This window comes from Balaenoptera ricei, chromosome 17, assembly GCF_028023285.1.
Source record: "Balaenoptera ricei isolate mBalRic1 chromosome 17, mBalRic1.hap2, whole genome shotgun sequence".
Taxonomy (NCBI): domain Eukaryota; kingdom Metazoa; phylum Chordata; class Mammalia; order Artiodactyla; family Balaenopteridae; genus Balaenoptera; species Balaenoptera ricei.
In genome coordinates this window covers 36,540,429-36,563,482 of record NC_082655.1, presented here as the reverse complement: position 1 = coordinate 36,563,482, position 23,054 = coordinate 36,540,429, and the positions used below count along the sequence as shown (strand labels likewise).

Here is a 23,054-nt window from a genome sequence, read left to right as displayed (position 1 = left end):
AAACAAAACAAACACAAAGCAAAACCATCAATCCTAAATCTAAAGATTTAAAATAAGATAATAAATTAACAAGGAATCAAGCATTTTACCTTACGGCCCACATATACAGGAATGCCAATAATCATGGCAGGGATAGCAATGCCAGCTATTAAAGCAATTCCTACGGGAGCACCAACAAGTGTTCCCAGCTGCCACAATATTTTCTTCTTTCGGCTCCAGGGTTTCTTCCCCCAAAAAGTACATCCTGATGGACTAAAGGAAAAAATTACAATGTAAAGTAACTGTTGCAAAACATCACAGTACCAATTTACTGCAATACATTCAGCAATGACTATAAAAGAATTCTCAAATTTAGGAATGACGGTTTTTTCCCCTTTCTTTGAATTCTGAGTTTACTAAAAGCTAAAAAATCAAGGTAAGAACCACCATAAATTACATTAAAAGGATACTGATAACTGGGATTCAGGTTAAACATTTATCCTTAGTCCTCCATTAGCCTCAACACCGTAGGTTAGTTTTTGAAGAGTAAATTCATGCAAAATATGCTTACTTTATCCCTGTTTTAGGCACATAATTATCTGATTATATCATAAACTCACTGTGGTCTAAATGAGGAAATTTATATATGAGAAAATTAAACGGAAATATTTATGACCTACCATAATTACATAGGGTATTAAATGCTAACTTTCTATTTTAACAAAAAACAAAGCCGGGAATTCCCTGTCAGTCCAGTGGTTAGGACTTGGCGCTTTCACTGTCGGGCCCAGGTTCAATTCCTGGTCGGGGAAACTAATATTCCACAAGCTGCGTGGTGCAGCCAAAAAACAGACAAACAAAACAAAGCCAAACAAAAAAAGAAGAAATTTCTGTTTCCTATTTTTGACTAGTTATTAATCTCAAATGACTGGCACAATAATTGGGTCCCTGTTAAATTTATGTAGCTAGAATAAAATAGATCTCTTCAAGTATCATATAAATTCCAAGCTTAAAAATACTAAGGATAATGCTTTTTCAAAAAAAAGTCCTTTTGTCTTACAACATAAAATTATATTTAGATATAAACAGCCCCTTCTATAAGCTTACCTTAGATAATGTAAATCCGAGATTTCTTTCATACACAACCAACAAAACTCACAACCACAGACAGCACATGTCATGTGATTACAGCTCCCATCATTCATCTTTATTATATAAGCAGCACACCGTGGACATGGTTTTATATCATCAGCTATTAGGAAAACAGACATGTTTAGTATACAAGACTGGTCTAAAAATAACAATTTCTAGTAGATAATCAATTATAGCACTGCCAAAATATCTTAACATGTATAGTTTGTTAACCGATAGCTTTAGCCTGCTAATTTTAGCATATAAAGCACTTTTTTTTTCCCTTCCAAGGAAAGGAACATATTTTACATTAAATTTTCAAACTGTAAACATTTTTCCAACAGTAGCAGAACAATGAGAATAAAGAATAACAAAATAATAAAAAGAGAAATGAGAACCAAGGGCAGCTCTAGGCAAACCGGGAACTATATAAAGTTTGTCTTTGTCCCTACCCCACAGCTGTCTTCAAGGAGCAGCACTTCAAGTTCCAGGACTTTTCTAACCATCACCACTTAAATTAAATGTAGATATTCTGTATACTATTCCTTTAGTGAATGAATACTAACAGGAAGTGACAATTCGAGAGTAACCTGAAGCACTACATAAAAAAAGCACTATGAGTTTACATCTCTCTTCTAGGTAACATCAACTATAGGCACTGTAAAAATAATACAGGTATCTGTAGAAAAGCAGCCTTTTTCTCGTATTTTAATTCATACAATAGACAGATGGGCCTTGCAAAGAATCAGAACTCAGATAAAAGGGAGGAGGCAAGAGGTTAAGTAAGGGTTGTATGGTTATAAACACTTAATGGAAAATAGTTTCAGAATTAAAGCAACCATTTGTTGGTTATGCTCATGACCGTTTTTAATTAGTTAACTTTGTCCATTTTATTCATTTATTCAAATGCTGTGGTATGCTTCGTGTATAGTAATATGGTTACAATGCACAAAGATGCCAAGTTACAATCAAGTGGTACATAACTTCAGGAATCGCTAACACAGAATAAGAGTTATCTCAAATTATGCAACTATTTTGAACTTTGGCATCTATCTAAATAGCAACCAGTAATTATTTACTGTTACTAGTAATCAGCTGTATTTTCGAACTACATATAAGACAGTTAAGAAAAGATATGTATAGTGCAAACCACTGAATTCAAGTATTTGTTCCAATTTCTTACATGATAAGCATTAAGCTATATTCTATTTTCCTTTCTACAAGTTTTATGGTCAAATTTTACCTGTGCTTTATCAGTGAATTCAGGTTTCCTTAGCGCTTCATTTAGGGCCAAAGCTGTTTTTTAACTTAAGAACTGGTCGATGCTCACAATTACTGTTTTAACGATTCAAACAATTTTGAGCAAACTGACAATTCTATGCAGCCAGACCAAAACACATAATTACTAGAATATAAAAATTAAAAAATCCATAAGTCATGATTTAAATGATCCAAAGAACACAAAGTCTGCATGAAAATGTTTTTAACACTGGGCATGAATGAAAAAAAGTTGGCTTTTATCGCTAATATAATAGCTAGTACGTTAAATTAAAGAAATGCTAATACTAACTGCTTAAGTGGCATATTAATTGATAAACTTCCTCATTTCAGAGTATTCTCAAATAGTAAATATCCCAATTAGAGGTGAGAGTAAAAAGACTCAGGCTTTGGCTCTGACATATGCAATCTTCAGAACAAACTGACAGGTGATATTCCCATACATTTTCATGGTTCTAAAAACACAAAAAAGCCTTTTAATATGCTAAGATTACATGTTAGAGAATTAACACCATAAGCAATCTAATGGTATGTGTCTCTTTATATATTTGTACTTGCATGCTTTCACTCTCTGTATACTTGTTTGTCTACAAAAAGCTGTTTTGTCTCCTTTGTCTCGTTTCTGGAACAACAAACTGGAAAAAAAAAATTTTACTGTGCACATTAGATAATGTGTTTCTCTCAAAATTGTCTCAAAATGCAAAAATCCTAAATAAAATTGTTTTAATGATTAGACGGTCAAATGATGCCCCACTCCCCAAGCAACAATTAATCCACAGCTCCTTTATACCAAAAAAAAAAAAAAAAAAAAAGGTTTTCCATTTCTATTTAAAGTGTTTGGCAAAGCTTTTGTCTTTTTAAATTACTATATTTCTATTTGTTGTTAAATTATGTGCCATTGTCATATTAAGAAAAAAACACTGGGTTACCAAATATTATGTTCTCAAAACTTGTTTTGAAACTCCCCTGCCCCTGCCACATTGCCTATAAAGACTTACAACAAAATGTTAACAGTGATTATCTTTAGGGGTGGTAGTAATAGGGGATAGAGGTAGGTGGGGAGCTGAGCCAATTAAATATATTTTCATAAAGACAAAAATGAAAAATATGTGTTTCATTTAAAATGCAGTAACTCAAAGTGTGTTAACTCCCTGGTAGCTATAAGAGTCTCATGTAGATGCAATACTGTCAGAGTTTAAAGACAAATATAATCATAATAGAAATTATTTAATGTACCATATAATTAAGCATACTTATTTAACTTCAGGTAACTGATTAGAAAGAAATAGTCAACCAATTATTATTATTATACCAAGCAATTATTATTAAAAGTGCAGACTATTTTTTAATGTATCATGATAATGAGAGACCAAAAAATACCACGATATCTAGAACAATAGGAATTAATAAAACTATTTCAGATGGTAGTTCCCTTTCCTCTTGTCTTTCCACAAGTCAGTGAAAAGCCAAGTTCAAGGTTTTAATTTTTTTATAGATTACATCAAGGAAACTACCACTGAACTTTTGTTCTGAGAGCTCTGATTTTTGGAACACTGTAGGTGAAAATGCATGTACCTTATATTTTCAGAACAATGAGATAAGATTTTTAAATCAACATGGAAAAATTCCAAATGAAGTTTATTTTTTAAAATAATCACCTTGGGAGGGAGGCTATTCCAACAATGCTACTATTTAACTCAAATCATTTGGAAGTTTTTTTTTCATAATTACTTTCAAAGCTACTTTATATATATATAAAGTCACACTCATGATCATATAAGCACATCTTACTTTGGATCCACACCAAACCAGTGATTCAACTTGGTATGTTACTCTAGGTGTTAAACTTTGCTGCAAAGGAACTTTTGGTTATCCCCAGAAATCAAACTCACATTAAAGGGATAATTTTAAGTGAATGTATAAGGGTTATGACCAGTAAGGCATTCCAGGATAGCACTGCTAAATAAACATAAAATCTCCCACGAAGACTATGAGGAAGACCAACATTCATTGGGATGACTAAATCATGATGTTTACTTTAAAATTAATAACAAAAGTCATCTCTTAGTCATTTCTTTTCTTTTTCTTTTTTTCTTTAATGATGGCTCAGATATATGCAAATCTCTAGCAGGGGACTGTGGTTTCTCTAAGTTTCCCTATCTCATATAGCCAGAGCACTTACTATGAGCCAGGAAATGTTTCAACCTTATGGACTTAAGTATTATTAGTATCTTTATCTTATAGATGAGGCAAGTAACTTGCTCAGGGTCACACAGAGAATAAGTGAAGAAGCTGGAATTCGAATCCAGACGATGATTCCAGAGTCCATTCTCCTACTCTATATGTCTGTGTGTCCTGTAAGCGATAAATATCCATCCCCACTTAGATATCATTTCCAAGGGGGACCACTTAATAGCTATAGCTGACTCTACAGAGGACAGTTTAGGTATACTCAGGTCCTCTCTGAATTGCTTCTGAACCAATACCTACAGATTATTATTAATACCTTTGGAGTTCTACCCCAAATCTTTAGGAAAGGAAATAAAACAAGTCAATCAGTGAACAAGCAAGAAAATCCATGTCCACTGTATAAAATATTAAGTGTTGAATTTAAAGTTTATTTAATTTTAAATTCAACTTTAAATATTAAGACTTTTCTTTTCTAGTAGCATAAAGTACATGACTATTTTAATACACTGCTGGTAGGAATGTAAATTATTTTCTTGATAAATTTCTGTATTTTCCAAGTTTTTTCCTTTTATAATCAATGAAAAAAGTTAATATTTTTCTAAAAATGACTGAAGTTCCAATAAACAGTGAAAATTCTATGAATGTGAAATATTAGTTTTTTTGAATTTTTATTCAAAGAACATTAAGATGGTCAGACTTTTAAAAAATTTTTTAAGATTTATGAGATGTATATGTTTGCTCATGTATAGATCTCCAAGTAATTTTTAAATTCCTAGCCAAAGACACAAAGTTCTTAGTGTACTCCTCACTAAGGTATGATTCTGAATCCCTGATCCTGGAATTGGTAATATCTGTAAATAAAAATTGTATTTCACAAAACATGTAAATGAAAAGGATTCCAAAAATAAATACTGTTTTAAATTTGTAACTGGGTGATATTTATACAATGAGAAATAATCTCTAAGGGTAATATATTCAAAATTATATTTTTGTAAAAATAGTTGCTAAGCTTTGCATAAAACACCTTTCTAAACATCAGTTTCAGACCATCTTCAGCTATCAGTTATATAAATCATCACTGACACTTCCTTTCTTCCTTTTTTTTTGGACAATAAAATCTTTCCAACTCAATACCACTTTCTTCTACAGAAAGAATGAGTGCTTCTGGGACAGAAATGCTAACACGTAAAACACTTTTGAAAATTGAAAGGACACAGGGACTGAATATTGCATTTTTAAATTAAAATAACTGGTGTTCTATATGTGTCAAATATTTACTAGAAGAAGTTGGATGTAAATACCTGCTGCTCCAGACTCTTGACTATAACTAATGGACGAAGAACGTATAGTTCTCAGACGTAAACTCTGGGCTCTCTCCTGTCGAGCAGCATCACAGGTCTGATTGGGGTGCCAAATCTGTTTACAGTGGTAGCAAAACTCTGTTCCACAGCCTTCTCGCCCACAAGTTAATTTTGGACAGCTAGCACATCCAAATGCTATCACAGCATACCTTTAAGGAACAAGAAAAAAGATTTAAAATGTGATGTAAAGTAAGAGATACTCATTAAGTAAAAATACTATCCAATTGAAATGCTATTCCTGAAAAAGTTTTCTATTTATGCATGAGCTAACAGTCATAAACCCTAAAACTATCTATCTCATCAATATAAAAATGGGGAAAAAATAAACAGTTCACAAATGAAGACATATAAATGCCTAAAAAAATTATTAAAGTTTAATTTTCAACTTTTAACTTTCAACTTTTAACTAGGACACCAAACTGTATATATAGCCTAGTCCTAAAATTCTATTAAGTTAGTATTATATGCACATAGAAAAGACTAAAAAGAAATATACCAAATGTCTTAACAGTAGTTTCCCTGGTATTAGGGTTTTTTCTTCTTTATATACGTACATATTTCTAATTTTTACAACTACTTGTTAATGCTAAAATCAGAAAGATAAAAAAATTACCTATTTAAAATTATAATGACTATGGATCAGCTATACCTATCAGTTAATGGCAAATGAGGCCAATTCATACATTTTGTGAATATCTTGTATTTATGCATAAATTCTCATATTTTTGTTTTTAAGATGCACGGCAGAAGTTGTCTTTGGTGCCAATCTCCTAATAAAAGGTATACAAACTTTAATTTCTCCATCAGGAAATTTTTTATTTTGCTTCAGATAAAAGACTGAGAACAGCAGATTTGTGACTAATATCTATTTTCTGAGTTAATATTTTTGGCACTTTAAGAATTTCTGACTTAAAATAAACTCTGGGCACTCTTAGACATTTATCCCAGAGAAATGAAAACTTATGTTCACACAAAAGCCTGTATACAAATGTTTACAGCAGCTTTATTTGTAATAACCCCAAAACTGGAAACAGCCCAGATGTCCTTCTTCAACAGGTAAATGGCTAAACAAATTATGATGCATATATACCATGGGATACTACTCAACAACAAAAAGGAACTATTGATACACTTAAGAACTTGGATGAATCTCTGGGGTATTATGCTGAGTGAAAAAAGTCAGTCTCAAAAAGTTACATACTTTATGATTCTATTTATATAACATTTTCGAAATGACAAATTTTAGAAATGGAAAACAGATCAGTGGTGGCCAGCAGTTAGGAATGGGGTGGGGTCAAGGAGCAGGCAGGAGCGAGGTGGATGTATTTAAAAAGAGCAATATGAGGGATATTTGTTGTGATGGAATTGTTCAGTACCTTGACTATGGTGGTGGATATGGATACACAAACCTACAGGTGATAAAATGGTATATAACTAAATACACACACAAAAATAAGTACAAGTAAAACTGGGGAAGTCTGAATAAGATAGGCAGATTGTATCAATATCGATATCCTAGTTGTGATATTGCTTTATAGCCTTGCAAAATGGTACCACTGAGGAAAACTGTTTGAAGGATATACAGAATATCTCTGTATTATTTCTTACAACTACACATAAATCTACAATCATCTCAATAAAACTTTCAATTAAGGGCTTCCCTGGTGGCGCAGTGGTTGAGAATCTGCCTGCTAATGCGGGGGACACGGGTTCGAGCCCTGGTCTGGGAAGATCCCACATGCCACGGAGCAGCTGGGCCCGTGAGCCACAACTACTGAGCCTGCGCGTCTGGAGCCTGTGCCCCGCGACGGGAGGGGCCGCGATAGTGAGAGGCCCGCGCACCGCGATGAAGAGCGGTCCCCGCACCGCGATGAAGAGTGGCCCCCGCTTGCCTCAACTAGAGAAAGCCCTCGCATGAGCCGAAGACCCAACACAGCCAAAAATAAAAAATAAAATAAATAAAGTAGCAAAAAAAAAAAAAAAAAAACTTTCAATTAAAAAAGTCTAGTGTTTGAAAGAGAAACAAACAAGTCATCTATGCATAAGAGGCTTTTGTAAATATCAAACATTTTGCCTAGAAATTTAGGGGAGTTTTTCAGGGCTCCTCTTCTTACTGGAATAAAATTTAAATAATAGTTGTAACAGAGATTTTTATTGAATTTCAAGATAATCTATTAAATTATGCAAAATGTTAGGAGTAAGGAAGTTTCTCCAATTTTGTACCTCTTGCTTCCTTAGTTTCTCACCCTTTAAACTTAAACTTTACATATGAAATTCCAATTTATTTTTGATAGGCCATTTTCCAATTACCATTGTCTATCATAAATATGTTCAAACACGACTGAATTAAAGGCAATTTAAATCAACACAGGGTAATCTAGTAAAGTTCCATTTCCCTGACGGCTAATTAATTGCAGTCTCAATAAAAAGAAAACAATTTTTGAAAGACTCTTTATTTTCTCCCGAGTTATAATCTAAAGCAGTCTTTATAATAGTAGTAATTTCAGTGAAAAGGAAATGGCATTCTCTTCTAAACCTCTTCTCTATCCTACTTCTTCTTGAAAAAAGGAGGGAAGGCAAGAGACAGAATGGGGAAACCCGTGTGTGTGTAGGGGACTATGTTAAGACCAACTATTTTTTTAAGCCAGTCACAATTTATAAAAGCAGAAGAAAAGTTTAGACTACCAAACTCCACTTCTACCACTTATTACGTGTATAATTTTATGTAAGTTACGCAATCTCCCTACAACTAAGTTTTCCCAAACATAAAATAGGGATTCACTAAAGTTTGGCTTAGCCTCAGTATTCAGCCCAAAACAGCTTCAGCTTTGGCCTTGACCTTTAGAAGGCCAAATAAGCAAATGACTGCTTCAGTGACATTTCTAGTACCTCTGCATTTATGCTTGATTAATGACCATTATCATTTCTACATCTATGTAAATAATGTATGTCATTTAAACTGAATATTAATATCTGAATATTCATTTTAAAATAAACACCGATAGCCTTTCTAGACATAACAAAGTAAAAATCTTACTGCTTTATATGGTGAAATCTTACTGGACAACTGAAGTATAAATGTACACCGTGCTGCAAGAATAAAATGCAGTAATTCTTAGTGATGATTGTGAAAGCCAAATTTAGACACAAGCTTAAGAACTTTCAAATAATTAAATAGGGAAACAGATTTACAGTAAATATGAACATCGAGATTGCTTTAACTAGATAAATCTAGGAAGAAAATATCCTTTCTGAGAAAACAAATATTTATAAAAATATATGAGGTAGATTAGCAGAAATTGGGCTATATCGCAATTCTAACCTTTGTAGAGGCTGTTCAGTGTACTAGCATATCACTAAGCAAAACTTTTAAGAACTGACTTAATTTCTAGTTAGTGATTTAGGCTATCTAGAGATAGCCTTTCAAGAAAAAGCCCTTTTAGGGAATTCTTCACATCTTGACAAGAAGAATTAAAAGCAGAATGTCAATTTTGCCATTTCAAAATTTCACAAGTTCCAAAATCTGGCAAAATATCCATAAAAACATGAAGGGTTATGGCGAAATAACTGAGGACTCATATTTTCTTCTCAATAATCAAATTTCCAAAGAGCTTTATAAACTGCTTTAAGACGAAAATTACTTAAAGCTTTGAGTCTAGAGACTTAAGCTTGTTGAAAATGACTGCTTATAGATATCTATTTAGAATTTTAAAAATATGCAGTGTAATTACCGTGTGTGTGTGTGTGTGTGTGTTTGTGTGTGTGTGTAGGGAGGGAGGGAGAGAAAAAGGAGAGAGAAAGAGAGAGGAGAGAGAGGTGGGGGAAAGGAAAAGAGAGAATTAGTTTACAGCACATCATATGTACTCAAATGTTAGAGATAAAGTACATCAAACTTGTTTTATGCTACTCTGCAGTATTTTTTTAAATAGAAAAGCTAAGATGACCTACCCCAGAGCTAAACATTTAAGTCCCATTCAATCTAAGCAAATTCCAAAGAAAAACAGGATTATCTTTAACAATACTAACCAAATATTTTCATGACTGTGAATTTTGATAACTATAAAAGTTAGGGTATTTTGTCTAGAACTTTTTTCTTATTCTAACAATTATTGAGAGTTTACTATGTAAGTGTTCCGTTTTCACACACATTCAATCCTAGTAACTGTGTTAAGCACATTCTATTATATAATATATCGAGCAATTAAATGTACCTAGCATTCACATATTTTGAAAACAGAATGTCAGGACTCTTGAAGATGATTTTCATTGTGTGGGAACCAAACTTATTTTCCACTGGAGAACAGCTCTCAAATTATAATGGAAGCAAATGGTAAAACTAAATTAAATACAAAATATTTGCTTTAAAGAAAAATTTCAATGCTCTAATGCATTAGGTATTATTTGAGAAAATAACAGGCTCAGCAGGTGGTCACAGAAATAACTGAATAATACTAGTTAACTAACTAAACATCTGTGGCTTAAACTGTACACAAATCTTGGTTCAGAAGATAGTTCCATTTCCTTCTATGATCCCTTATTTAACTCAGGTCTTACTTTCTGTTTCTATTTTTCAGCTGAAGATCTCTAGTTACTTGAAATGTTTAAACCTTCCTACTTAGCAGCAGTGGAGGGATAGGAAGAAAGTGGGAAAGACAGAAAGGGACTGAAACAGGGCAGTTTTTCCAGAAATATTTTCTATTTGTTGGATTGTTAATAGGTGAAACATACTAAGAAAGAACTCAGTGGTCAAGTTAGGGACATGCTAAGCAAAATTACTTTTCTGTTTGGGTTTTTACTATAGGATTTGCTAAAATAATTTTTAACATACCAATAATGTACATATATAGTAAACATTATTTTCCAAATTTATTTGACCATGACATCTATTTCCTGGGAGTGTTTCACAGTACTAGTGTTCCACAAATTAGCATTGAGGAAGTAGGAATACCAACTAGGGTCGTATACTCTGCCTAGAGCAAATTCCTCATGAAGGAACAAGTAAGAAAAACAAACTATACCAAACATGAAATGGAATCCTAAGAAAGATATAATAGTCTCAATAACATTTTTAATTAAAAAATGAGAAAAAAGAAAAGAAAGATTATCCAGGGGTCCAAGATAACTTTCCCCCCAAAGCACAAAGCTTTAACACAACCTTTAAAGAACAAAGAAAATATAATCAGAAATACCAAAATTACTTGATCCAGTTAAGGGGAAAAGTCAAGTTTTATATTCAAATCAATAGGCTCATGATTCCATTAGCAAGAAGTTACTATTATTCCGTGGAAAAGGAGTGACTTAATTAATATATTTGAGAGACGGTCTAGACAAAGTGAGGCTCATCTCCTGGTTCCCCCTTTCAGGATCTGCTTTCCTAGAGAGGATGCTTTCTGTTCTGCTTTCCAGTACATGCTGTAGGGGAGGGGAGGTCTACGGTTGTAGAGAACCGCCCAGATTATTTGCAGAAGTCTGTCTAATTTCAGGGTGGGGTGTTAGGCCATTTGGGATGCATATCTAAACCTAACTTCTTTAGCTAATTAGTAAGAGAAAGCTGATATGTCTCCTGTGTCTTATGTATCAACTCGGTTCTTGTTTTCTCAGACACATGTACTTGTTTCCTTGGGAGAAAATCAAAGTTGGACCTGTTCTCTGTTCTAAAAGGTTAACCTACAAAAGCATTTCCAGCATGTCAAAAGACAGGCAAGTTATGGCTAAAACCCTTCTTTGGAGGATGGGAATGAGAGTCATATAGATAGAATAAAATTCTAAAAATACATGTTCCTTAGTTCCTAAGCCTATGGTGCCACTCCATTATGAACAGTATCCATTATGAACAGTATCTTCCACCAGAGTAAGTTATTACTTAGAGCCATTTAAATGTTAAGCTCAAAGCTTAACAAACCTGATTATAGTTGAGCACATTGCTTAAAAATGGTCTGTTAACTGTTCCTAAGACATATGATTTACATTAATGGCATATATTCAGATTTGTTCATTCAGCAACTCTTTATTGAGCATGCGGTTAACCTGTGGTTAAAAAGAAAAAATACTTTTTATTTTTATTTTTACTCTTGAGGGGCTCACAGACATTAAATCATTAACTATATTCTAGTGTAATGAATGTTCCTGCATATTCAAAGCTCCCCAGTAAAGTCAGAAGCACTCACATGAGATGACATGGATAATGTGTGCTAGTAGAAGGGTAGTCTTAGCCAACTGAAACAAGTGATGACAGAAACCAAAATGCCAGTTTTTTGCTATCTGCCTAGACAATGTACAAACTAAGCCTCCTAGGCAGAGGTAATAGATATTTTTATCCAAGACAGGTCTTATGCTTCCCCTCCTACATGTCCCTCACTGTAGTTCTTTTCCTCAGCCATGGCCAGATTTTTCTCTGAACCTGTATAGACTGGCATGTTCTAGAAGCAGTCCACATAACTCCACACTGGTTAAATCACAGCTCACAGGTTTGGCCTCCTAGACCCCTTCGCAAGAGGGGTTTTCAGAAATACATACTGTCCTTTAAACAAGCTTAATCTGCCCTGGCCCTCAGAAGAGTGGAAAGACTATTAGGTCAGAAACCCTCAGAAGTCTCAAATAGAAACCAGGTCAGGTTTTCTTTCTACTCTGAGCTAAGGGCAATATTTCTCAGTGTGTTAAACTACATGTTTAAGTAAAATTGGTGTCAGATACAGAAAATGGTCATTTTGGTAAGTATCAAAAGCAAGAGGAAAACATAATTTCACATTTAGCATTTCTGGAAAAAAGTCTTTCAAGTGTGTTGTACAATGAAAGGGATTAAAATACTACACGCATGCCTGTGGTCCTAGTATGTACTACTGGCTATGCATAGCTATGAATAACTGTCAAACAGATATTTACCAGTATCCCCTGTGCCATATTTCAGTAATAAATGGAGTTTAGATAAGAAATTTCTCTCTTTGAATCCAAAGATTTTAATAAGTTCCAAGAGGGCAGAGATTTTCATCTTTTGTTAGTTATTAAAAATCCCCAGGGGCTTCCCTGGTGGCGCAGTGGTTGAGAATCTGCCTGCCAATGCAGGGGACACGGGTTCGAGCCCTGGTCTGGGAAGATCCCACATGCCGCTGAGCAACTGGGCCCGTGAGCCACAGCTACTGAGCCTGCGCGTCTGGAGCCTGTGCTCCGCAACAAGAGAGGCTGCGATGGTGAGAGGCCCATGCACCGCGATGAAGAGTGGCCCCCGCTCGCCACAACTGGAGAAAGCCCTCGCACAGAAACGGAGACCCAACACAGCCAAAAATAAAAATAAATAAATTTAAAAAAAAAAAAAAAAAAAAAAAAAAAAAAAAAATCCCCAGTACCTGGCACATGGGTGCAGTAAATATTTGAAGAACTGTCTGATTTAAAAAAATAAAAACAAAACTTCAGAAATGGAGATGAGGAATGATAAATAAGAACTATAAAAAGCTTACTGTGTGCTAGGAATTATGCTAGCAATAACATTAAAAAGCTTCTCAATCCTTAAAACATGATAGGATAGAGACTCAAAATCAGGTCTGTCCACGCTCATGCTAAGTACAATTGTAATTTGTAATGAGGTCTTATGCAGTATTCTATGTTTTCAAAGCATATGTATAAATTTTGTCACAGGGTGATCTTTTCCACATAACACAACCATAAAACCTATAACGTAATCAAGTATATAAAATATGCTCTAACTAATCTAGTGAGCCAGCATAAATTGAATACAAATGAAAATACATAAAGTAATTAATCTCTGTGACATGTTTTCTTTGTCCTTTGTGCGTAAGACTACTAACAACCACCAAAACCAAAAATTAATTTATAGCCAAATTAATCAAGACTAATCCTCTGTTAAACTTATATAACAATCAAGTGGTTTTCATAATAAAGGAATCTATTAAAGTAGGTGTTTCTATTATTTTAAGATTATTTTATACTTGAGTTAACATTCATGTCTTCCTCTCCAAAATACTTAGAATACCTAAGCCATATTATTTTTTAACAATGATGTCTCAATAAGAAGAAAATGTGCAAAATACCTAAGAGTATGAGATTATGAAAAAAATTTAAATTTACTGAGAAATGTCATATATACCAAAGGATTTATAAAGAATAATAAAATGAATACCCCCTGAATCTACCACACAAGTTAAGAACAGTATCAGTAGGGTGATCATATAATTCACAACCTGACTGGAACACCTGAAAAAGAAAGGTAATGCTATTAAAATTTACACCAGTACAATAAGCATGAATTGGAACTATCTTGGGCAAACCAGAACCTATGGTTACCTTGTTTATCTGTGGCTTTAGAAGTTCCTTGATTGCCCCTTTGAAGTTCACATCCCTTCTTCCTCACAAGAGGTAACCATGAAACTAAATGCATTTATCCATTTTACTGTTAATGAACTTTTTTGTTCGTTTCTTTGCTATTATGAACATTCTTAAACATGTCTCTTAACTAGATGTCTCCTGGTACACAAGTAAAGAGTTTCTCTGAGGCATTTAACTAGGAGTGGATCTTCTAAGTTACAGGGTAAATGTGTGTTCAATTTTACTAAATAATATAGCAGTAAGTGAGCTAATCAATCTATATTTTCTTTTAGTTTAATTTTTTCCTTTTATTTATATAACTTACCTCTGTAATCTGTTTTGATTTTGTTTTATTATATGTGGTGACAATCTAATTTTTTCCCCTCAAATAGCTAATTTTCACAATTCTTTTATGGTGAATAATCAATCCTTTCCCAGTTGGTTTGGCATTCTTCCCCCCAAATCAAGTTCTGTTTTTTTAATAAATTTATTTATTTTTGGCTGCACTGGGTCTTCTTTGCTGCATGAGGGCTTTTCTCTAGTTGTGGCGAGCGGAGGCTACTCTTCGTTGCAGTGCGTGGGCTTTTCATTGGGGTGGCTTCTCTTTGTTGCAGAGCACGGGCTCTAGGCGCACAGGCTTCAGCAGCTGTGGCACGCGGGCTCTAGAGCGCAGGCTCAGTAGTTGTGGCGCACGGGCTTAGTTGCTCCGCGGCCTGTGGGATCTCCCTGGGCCAGGGATTGAACCCGTGTGGCCTGCGTTGGCAGGCGATTCTTAACCACTGCGCCACCAGGGAAGTCCCCAAATCAAGTTCTTATACAAGTGAGAATCTATGTCAGCCCTATCTATTGTGTTCTATTAGCTTGATAGTGTTGATATTGTCCACTATGATGACATGATCCATCAACCCAGCACAAGAGAACATACCTATTTAGTGACCAGAAAGCTTGTGCTCCTGGATTTACTCTCTCAGTCTCTCCTGGTCACAGGTTCTGACACGAAAGCCTCCTTTTAATTTGTTCCATCATTTTCACACATTTTCTTTTAAAGCTATTAAATGCTTAAAGGAACTTGTGAAACACCTCTTATCCAGGGGTTCCATGAAAGACAGAAAATCACACTTTGTCCAGATGAAATGCAAAATACTTCGGTTTGAACTCTTGCTATAGGGATACTTGCTATAATGACTTGCAAAAGGCTTTTTTTTTTTTAAACCTAAAATTTGTAATCAACTTGAAATCTACTCTAATGAATGTGCACACCTGCCCTAGTGAAAATATTCTGCAGGGGTCCACGGGATCAAGAGTGATACAATCGTACCTAAGCTCTTCTTCTCTAGTTCAAATTATTTAAAGGCACTGTTCATTATCCCTATTTTCTTCCCATCTTTTTCTTGAGAATTTAACCCTTCACAGGTCCAGAGTTTGCTTCTACCATACACCTGGAAGCACAGCCAACCTTAGCCCAGTTTAGATAGTATCTTTAATATATTATTTTTTAATTTATGTTACAGTACAAGCATCCAGCAGTATAGGAGATCATAATACAAATGTGATACTGAACAGTACCTCCGAGTCCTTCACACAACTAATGAATTCATAAAATGTTAAATAATTAGATAATCTAATATTTTTAATGCTTTATGTTTCACAGAAATCTCTGGTGGACAGTCAAGTGCTAGTGATACCTGGGAAAACTGGTGGAATCTGCACAGGCTAGAAACATACTATTACCTTTCTCATTTAAAATTATGGAATTCATAGACTAAATACAATCTGAAAATTTGCTGCTCAATAAGTTTTTAATAATGGATTTGATCAGACAGAGTCCTGAAACTGTCTTTTGATAAATTAAACTCACATTTCAGCCTTGTCTCTGATTATACCCAGATAATCTTGGAAGTTCTGGGTTTTCCCAAACTCTTATCTATAATCTCTGGCTTACTAATGGTATGCTAAACTCATCCAGGGTTTATGGCTTTCCTTATTCGTGAAAAGCATATGACTATTTTTTTCTAGTTCTGACAACCATACATGGTAAATACTCTATTAACAGGAGCTGCTGTTAACATAATAACCAAATATACAAGCAAAATTATTTTACTTTAAATATTGGGAAAATGGTATTTGTAATTCAAAAACTTGAGGCAAATGAAGTATTACATAACCTCTAGATCTTGTGTCTCAAGAACACATCAACACATGAACACATCATACTGTGGCACGCATTAAGGTGCCTTTCAAAAGGGTCATTTAAGTTTATACGCGTGACTCCCCCACCAAAAGCAAACAAACAAAATGTCTGATCATTTCATCTACTGTAACAAAATAAAAATTCTCCAAATGCATGGGGAAAATCAATAGGACTAGATCCTGCACACTACCATCTCATCCTTTTCTTCTGAAAACAGTCTTAAGTGAATATATGATGCAAAGACAATATAAAAATGAGTAAGACAAGATTCCTGCCTTTAATATCTAACATTGTCCCTGACACATGGTACATACTCAACATATTTTTGTCTACTGAATGAATTACCTGGCATGTTAAGATTTTTCTTTTGAGTAACAGTCAGCAAATTCTTATTTTATCCACAGAGAAAAAAATTAACTCAAGAAAAATCAAACAAAATCTTCTTACCCACAGTCTGGAGCTGGACACCACCTACAATCAGGATCTGCAACGAGCCACCGTCTAAGCATAAATTCTTCATATTTTTCCATTAAGACATCATCACTTAATATCAAGCGAATATCGTGGGGATTAAACCGTTCAGTACATTCTGGGCAACTGATATTAACCCTACTTTCAGAAATTTCTATCCTTAGGTATTGTCGTAAGCAATCCACACAAGATCTATGATGACAAGTCATTATCTCAGGAAATCTGTCTTTAGAATGCCGTAAAAGGCACAAGGGGCACTCTATAAAGTCTCCAACTTGTTTGCTGATAGAAGTTAATCCATTGTCAGAGGAGGTATTTGTAGAGAAAATGGAGTTCTTATCAGTACACATTTCAGAATGTATACTTTCAATACTCGCAATTCCATCCACCCCGCCATTTAGCTCCCTTGATTTACGTTTGTTATCCTTTTTCCTCCGAAACAGAGAGCCTATTGAAATTCTTCTTTTTTTGGGTGCCTTTTTGACCGAAGGCAAGCTCACAGATGAAGCAGAAGACTGAAGATCTCGATCTGAACCCATTTGCCGATGTAAACTCATGTCTAAAATGCTCATTAGAATTGAGTCAGGGTCTGTGGTTACACACAGCCCTTCATTATATTTAGAGATAAAACCTGTTTCTTGTTCTTGCATTCAGATTAAGTCATGATGTAAGAAAATCCTATTCGGTTCCTTCAGAGAATTCTTGAAAGAGTTCAATTTATGGTAGACTTATCACAGATGTTCTGAAAAACAAAAGAAAACAAAAACACCAAGATTATTTAATTGCATGTTTCTTAATAAACTTACAAACTCTCTATGAAACTTCAAACAAGTATGTTCTTTAACCATTAGTTTTTGGTTTTGATTTTTTTAAATAAGGCCAGTTTATTGAGTAGTCTACAAGAGAATATAAAACCAATGCTGATATAACAAAGATATTACTTAAGCTTAAGAGTCTAGATTTGAGCTGACCTTATTCTTAAAATCTTGTACAAAACTTTTGATTTTTATCACACTCAAACCTCAATGATTCCCACTGCCTTTAGAAGTTTAAAAAAAATTGACAATAAAATGGACATGCAAATACAAATGGCTAAGTAGAGCTTACACAATTGTGAAGAACAAAGTGTGTGTGTGGTGGGGGGGCCGGGGGATGCTCTTACACTGCCAGATATAATGACTCATTATAAAGTTACAGTAATTAGGAAGACAGTGTGGTACATCACAAAGATGGATACAAAGACCAGTGGAACAGAACACAGTCCAGGAAAAAAGTCCCACATACACACACGGATACTTGACTTGTTGCCAAAAGTGACACTGCTGAGCATTAGCAATGGCCTCGTCAAAAACAAAACAAAAACAACATAGTACTGTTTTACTGGTTACCATCTGAGAAGAGAAAAGGAACTTAACCTATAGCTAACCCCCTGCATAAAAATCAATTGATGGTTCATAGATCTAAATGTGAAAGGTAAAATCATAACGCTTCTAGGAGTTGATAGAAGAGAATATTTCAACGAAAAGATTTCTTAAACAAAACATACTAAAGTACTTACCATAAAATGAAAGATTGTTAAATTGGACTACGATAAAATGAAGAGACAGTATTAAGGGAGTGGAAGAAGACATTTGCCACATAAAACTAATAAAGGACCAGTATCCAGAATATGGAAAGAATACTTAGACGTCAACAAGACAAAGCAGACAATATAATAGAAAAATGGGTGAGGGACATAACAGGCACTTCACAAAAGAATATGAAAAAGTGCTCAACATCATTTGTTGTACACATTAAAGCCACACTGAGAGACCACTACACACCCAGCAAAATGGCTAAAATTCCAACTGACATTTCCAAATGTTAGCAAAGATGTGGACTGCTGGTAGGAGTTTGGAAAACTACTTTGGAAAACTGTTTAACAGTAGTTACCAAATTTGGACACATGGATACTCTATTACCCAATTTATACTCCTAGATATGAATGCACGAGAAATGAATGCATACATGCACCAAAATATCTACATAACAACATTCACAGCAACACTAGTTATAATAAGCCCAAACACTGGTCACAACCTATATTTCCATCAACGGTAGAATGGATAAACAAGTTGTGGTATATTCATTCCACATTCTGGTATATTCTGGTATACCAGAAAGCAATGAAAATGAACAAAATACTGTTACTCATAAAACAAGAATGAATCTCTCATAAAAGGACATGTACTGTATAATTCCATTTAAATAAAGTTCAAAAACAGGCAGAGCTAATCTATGTTGTTGTAAGTCAGTACTGTAGCTACCTTTTGAGGAGAGGCACAAAGGAAGAGGCACATGTATAGTGGGTACAAAGGTATGTTCACTTTGTGATAAATCACTGACCCACAGACTCATGATTAATGCATTTTTCTTGGTGACTGTTATAACACGATTAAAGGTCAAAAAAAAAAAACAAGCTCCCTGAGGTGATATCCACACATGTTTCACTCAGGCAAACTTTACTCATGTCTATCAGTTTATATTTCCCCATCATCTGCAGCATATTCCCTTAATTCTGAGGGAAATATAGAGTGTGATGGTAAATGAACTAAAATTTTCTGCACATTTTCTTCTTTATAGTTATTATATTCTCTTGCATCTCAAAATGCTTTTTGTACAACAGGGTTCAATAAATGTATCAATGACCAGAACTGTAGAGGGAATCTATCTTGGGGATTCTGTCCTAAGAATTTATCATTTAAAACATTAAACCAGTGGTATTTAATGAATATCAGCTGGAGAATTTTTCAAAACACACTTTTAGAAATTGGATACCCATATAATTAATTATCCAAAAAAGAACCTAGTAAGAGTGAATGGAGGTGCTATTAATATTTAAACTAGGATAACAGGGGCAAACTAGAACATACGGTCATCCCACTTAGGAAGCCTTTCTAAAACATACTGCAAATAAACAAATAGGCATCAAAGGAAAAGAAATTTGAATACTAAAAAATTTAATATTTTTATATGGTAAAAAATACTATAAAGTAGGATGACGTGATAAATTAGTAAAACATGTATAACAATGAACAAATTTCCTTAGTATACAAACAGCTTTTACACATTAGTAAGAAAGAGATGTACAACCTAGTAGTAAAATAAGCAAGTATATAAGGAGGAAGTTTGGAGAAAAAGAATTACAAAAATTAGGAAGATAGGAAACAGTGTTCAACAACACTAAAGAAATGAAAATTCAAACATCAGATACACCATCTTTGTACACATTAGACTGACAAAGGTTGAAAGGGTTGGTGAACATGTATTGAAAGAAGCACCTCACATATTGTTGGGAGGACTGCAAATCGGCACAACTCTGGGGAACCATTCGGCACTATCTATCAAACTTCAAAATGGAACTGTTCTTTGACCAGCAATCCTACATGTAAAATTTATCCTTCAGAAAATATGACACAAGTGTGCAAAGAAATATTGTGCAAGGAAACTCACTGCAGCCTAGCTGACAGAAGCAAACAAAACAAAACAAGGCAAACAAGCCCCCACACAAAACCTGGAAATAACTTGTGTCCCACAGGGAAGTGGTAAAAATAAAGGAACCAACCACAATTTACGTGTAATGATACGGAAAAGATCTCGCTACATAATACTGAGTGAACAATAATAACTGCAAAATAGTATGTATAGTATGAACCCATTTGTGGAAAAAAACGCACCCAGAGAGGTTTACATGTACCTACACCATTTCTGGAAAAATGTTAAACCATTAACAATGGCTACCTTGGGGAGAATAATCTTTAGTATTCACTTTCTGCTTTCTGCATAGTTTACAATTGTATCATGAGCATCTATTGCATACAGTTTTTTAAAAAACCAGCTAATTGAACCCCACAAACGACAACAAAAAACATATTCCACTCTAGAGCTGGGTAGCTGGGTAGGATGTGGTCCAGAACTTGTATATTTTGAAAACGTTCCTCAGTAATTTAGTTGCACACGCTGGTCAAGAACCACTAATTCTAAAGAGAGTCTGCTAAACACTTTCACTTAAAAACAGAATTCTATAGGCTTGGCCTCCAAAACAAGGCTCCTTGTTTTTCATTAGTTTAGGTACTAAAAATAAAAGTGCCATTAAAAAGAAAAAAACAACCTCAGTTTAAGGTCATTTTCAGCCTATGGGGCTATAGTGAGGTAGTACTTAAAAACCTATGTATAGAGATAAGAGAGACATTAAAAAAAACCCGCATAAATTAATGACTATCCTGTAGAAAAAATCCACGAAAGGTGTCTAAAAGCATGTGACCCAACAGTATTGGGAATGCCTCAATCAAGGGGACTTTGGCTTAATTTCAGAGTTAAAGTCTAAGCCTAGCACGTGCTAAACCCTGAGGTTACCACCACAAACAGGATAGACATGGGTCTCTATACTCAATGCGATATGTCTGGAGAAGAAATATATATCACAAAACCAATAGTTATAAACTTATATACATTAAATTTGTCTCTGTTACTACAACTCTTGAAAACAGCTGAGTCCATTTCCACCAGATTTAGAGGGAGTCTTTCAGACATTATGACAAACTATAGGCTATTACAGAATTCATCTTAAAAAGGAAGCCATCTTGCAAGCCACCTACAAGATTAATAAGAGGCCCTGCATAACAGCAGATTCAAAAGATATAGTCAATATTTCACCCCAACACCCCAAAGTGTGGACATATTCGTCCCTCCTTCCCCTCCTCTCAGTGATTTACAATATACAAGTTTTAGCAATATAAAGTTTACTCTAACTTTGCAGATGGGAAATCAGAGACTCAGAGTATTAAGTAAAGAACTAAACCTAATTATTTTAGTGGTATATGAAATTAAGATTATATGGTTCACCCATAACAAAGAGTTTTTAATCAAACTGTTTATTTGCATAAACATTTAGAAATTAGTAAACTAACTTGGATTTCTGAGACTATACCCTTAACCACCAAAAAAACAAAAAAAGCACTACAGAAATTCTGCCAATTTGAACAGATGACAAAAATGTGTGAAATTATAAAAAAAAAACTTTCAGTGATTTAGAAACTTATTTTTAGAAAAAGCTGATTTTATTCTCCAACGAAAAATAAAAATCTATTATTTGCATCATTTAATATAGTATTCTTTTTGAACTCAACTTTTTAAAGTAAACTATCAACTGTATCAATCTGTCAGTACTATTGTTATGTTCTGCCTCAGAAATGCACACACCATTAAGACAAAAATATTATTTGAGTTCTAAAACAAAAAGCTGGGTTGCTGGTTGGAAAAAGAAGGGAAAATACGTTGTATATAATAATACCACTACACAGTAGAGTTTTAAAGTGCTTTTAAAGCACTTTTGATTTAAACTTCATTGTCCTATGGAATGGGTATTATTATCCTTATTTGATAGATGAGAAAACTGAAGTGCAGAGAGGGTAAATATTGCACAGTTAGGAAATAACAGGGTTTAGGGTCAAATTCAGGTCTTCTGATATCTCGCCCTCAGTACCATCATCTGTCTGCAGTTGCCTTCATGAAACAACTCCAGTCACTATCAGTATATCAAAAATTGCCTCAGAAAACAAAAGACAATTATATTTTACATATCATCTAGGGCTGGTCTTAACTATCCCTCAATTCCATGCCTTATTCAAGCCATTCCCCCGTCTGAAATGCCACTCCCTTTTCTCTCCTCCTAACTAAACTGTACTCACATTTTATAACTCAGATAAGAAATTTTTACTGTGTTCACTTGTTTTTCTGCCCTGATTACCATCAATGTTTTAATAAGGTTTTCAATGTAGAACTTGAATATTTGTGATTTCTTTAATACCACACACAGCCAAGATGGTGTCATGAACATAGACACTGTGAATAAATACCAAATGAGTATTTCTTAAAATGACACAATGTCACTGAAGTGATGCTACTATTTCATAAGCACAAGAAAAAATCTTGTTATTTCACTGTCACGCCTCCTAGGCATATACATGCTCTACTTTTTTTTTTTTTTTTAAAATGTTGTGGAGTGTCACATACAGGGAAGTGTAGATTGTAGGAAAGCTCAGTGTTGTGTTTTTTTTAAATTTTATTTATTTATTTATTTATTTATGGCTGTG

At 34.2% G+C, this 23,054-nt stretch overlaps 1 protein-coding gene across 1 annotated transcript in view; it reads right to left on the bottom strand.

Moving 5' to 3' along the window:
* RNF19A (ring finger protein 19A, RBR E3 ubiquitin protein ligase) overlaps positions 1-23,054 on the bottom strand; it is a 57,316-nt gene that overhangs the window by 13,926 nt on the left and 20,336 nt on the right. Inside the window, exons 2-5 of the mRNA XM_059901492.1 lie at positions 16,897-17,662; positions 5,880-6,088; positions 1,087-1,231; positions 90-252 (exon numbers count right to left, since the gene is read on the bottom strand). Of these exons, the coding sequence (XP_059757475.1) occupies positions 90-252; positions 1,087-1,231; positions 5,880-6,088; positions 16,897-17,570 (1,191 nt within the window). The 5' untranslated portion in view covers positions 17,571-17,662. The remainder of the gene's footprint in view (positions 1-89; positions 253-1,086; positions 1,232-5,879; positions 6,089-16,896; positions 17,663-23,054) is intronic.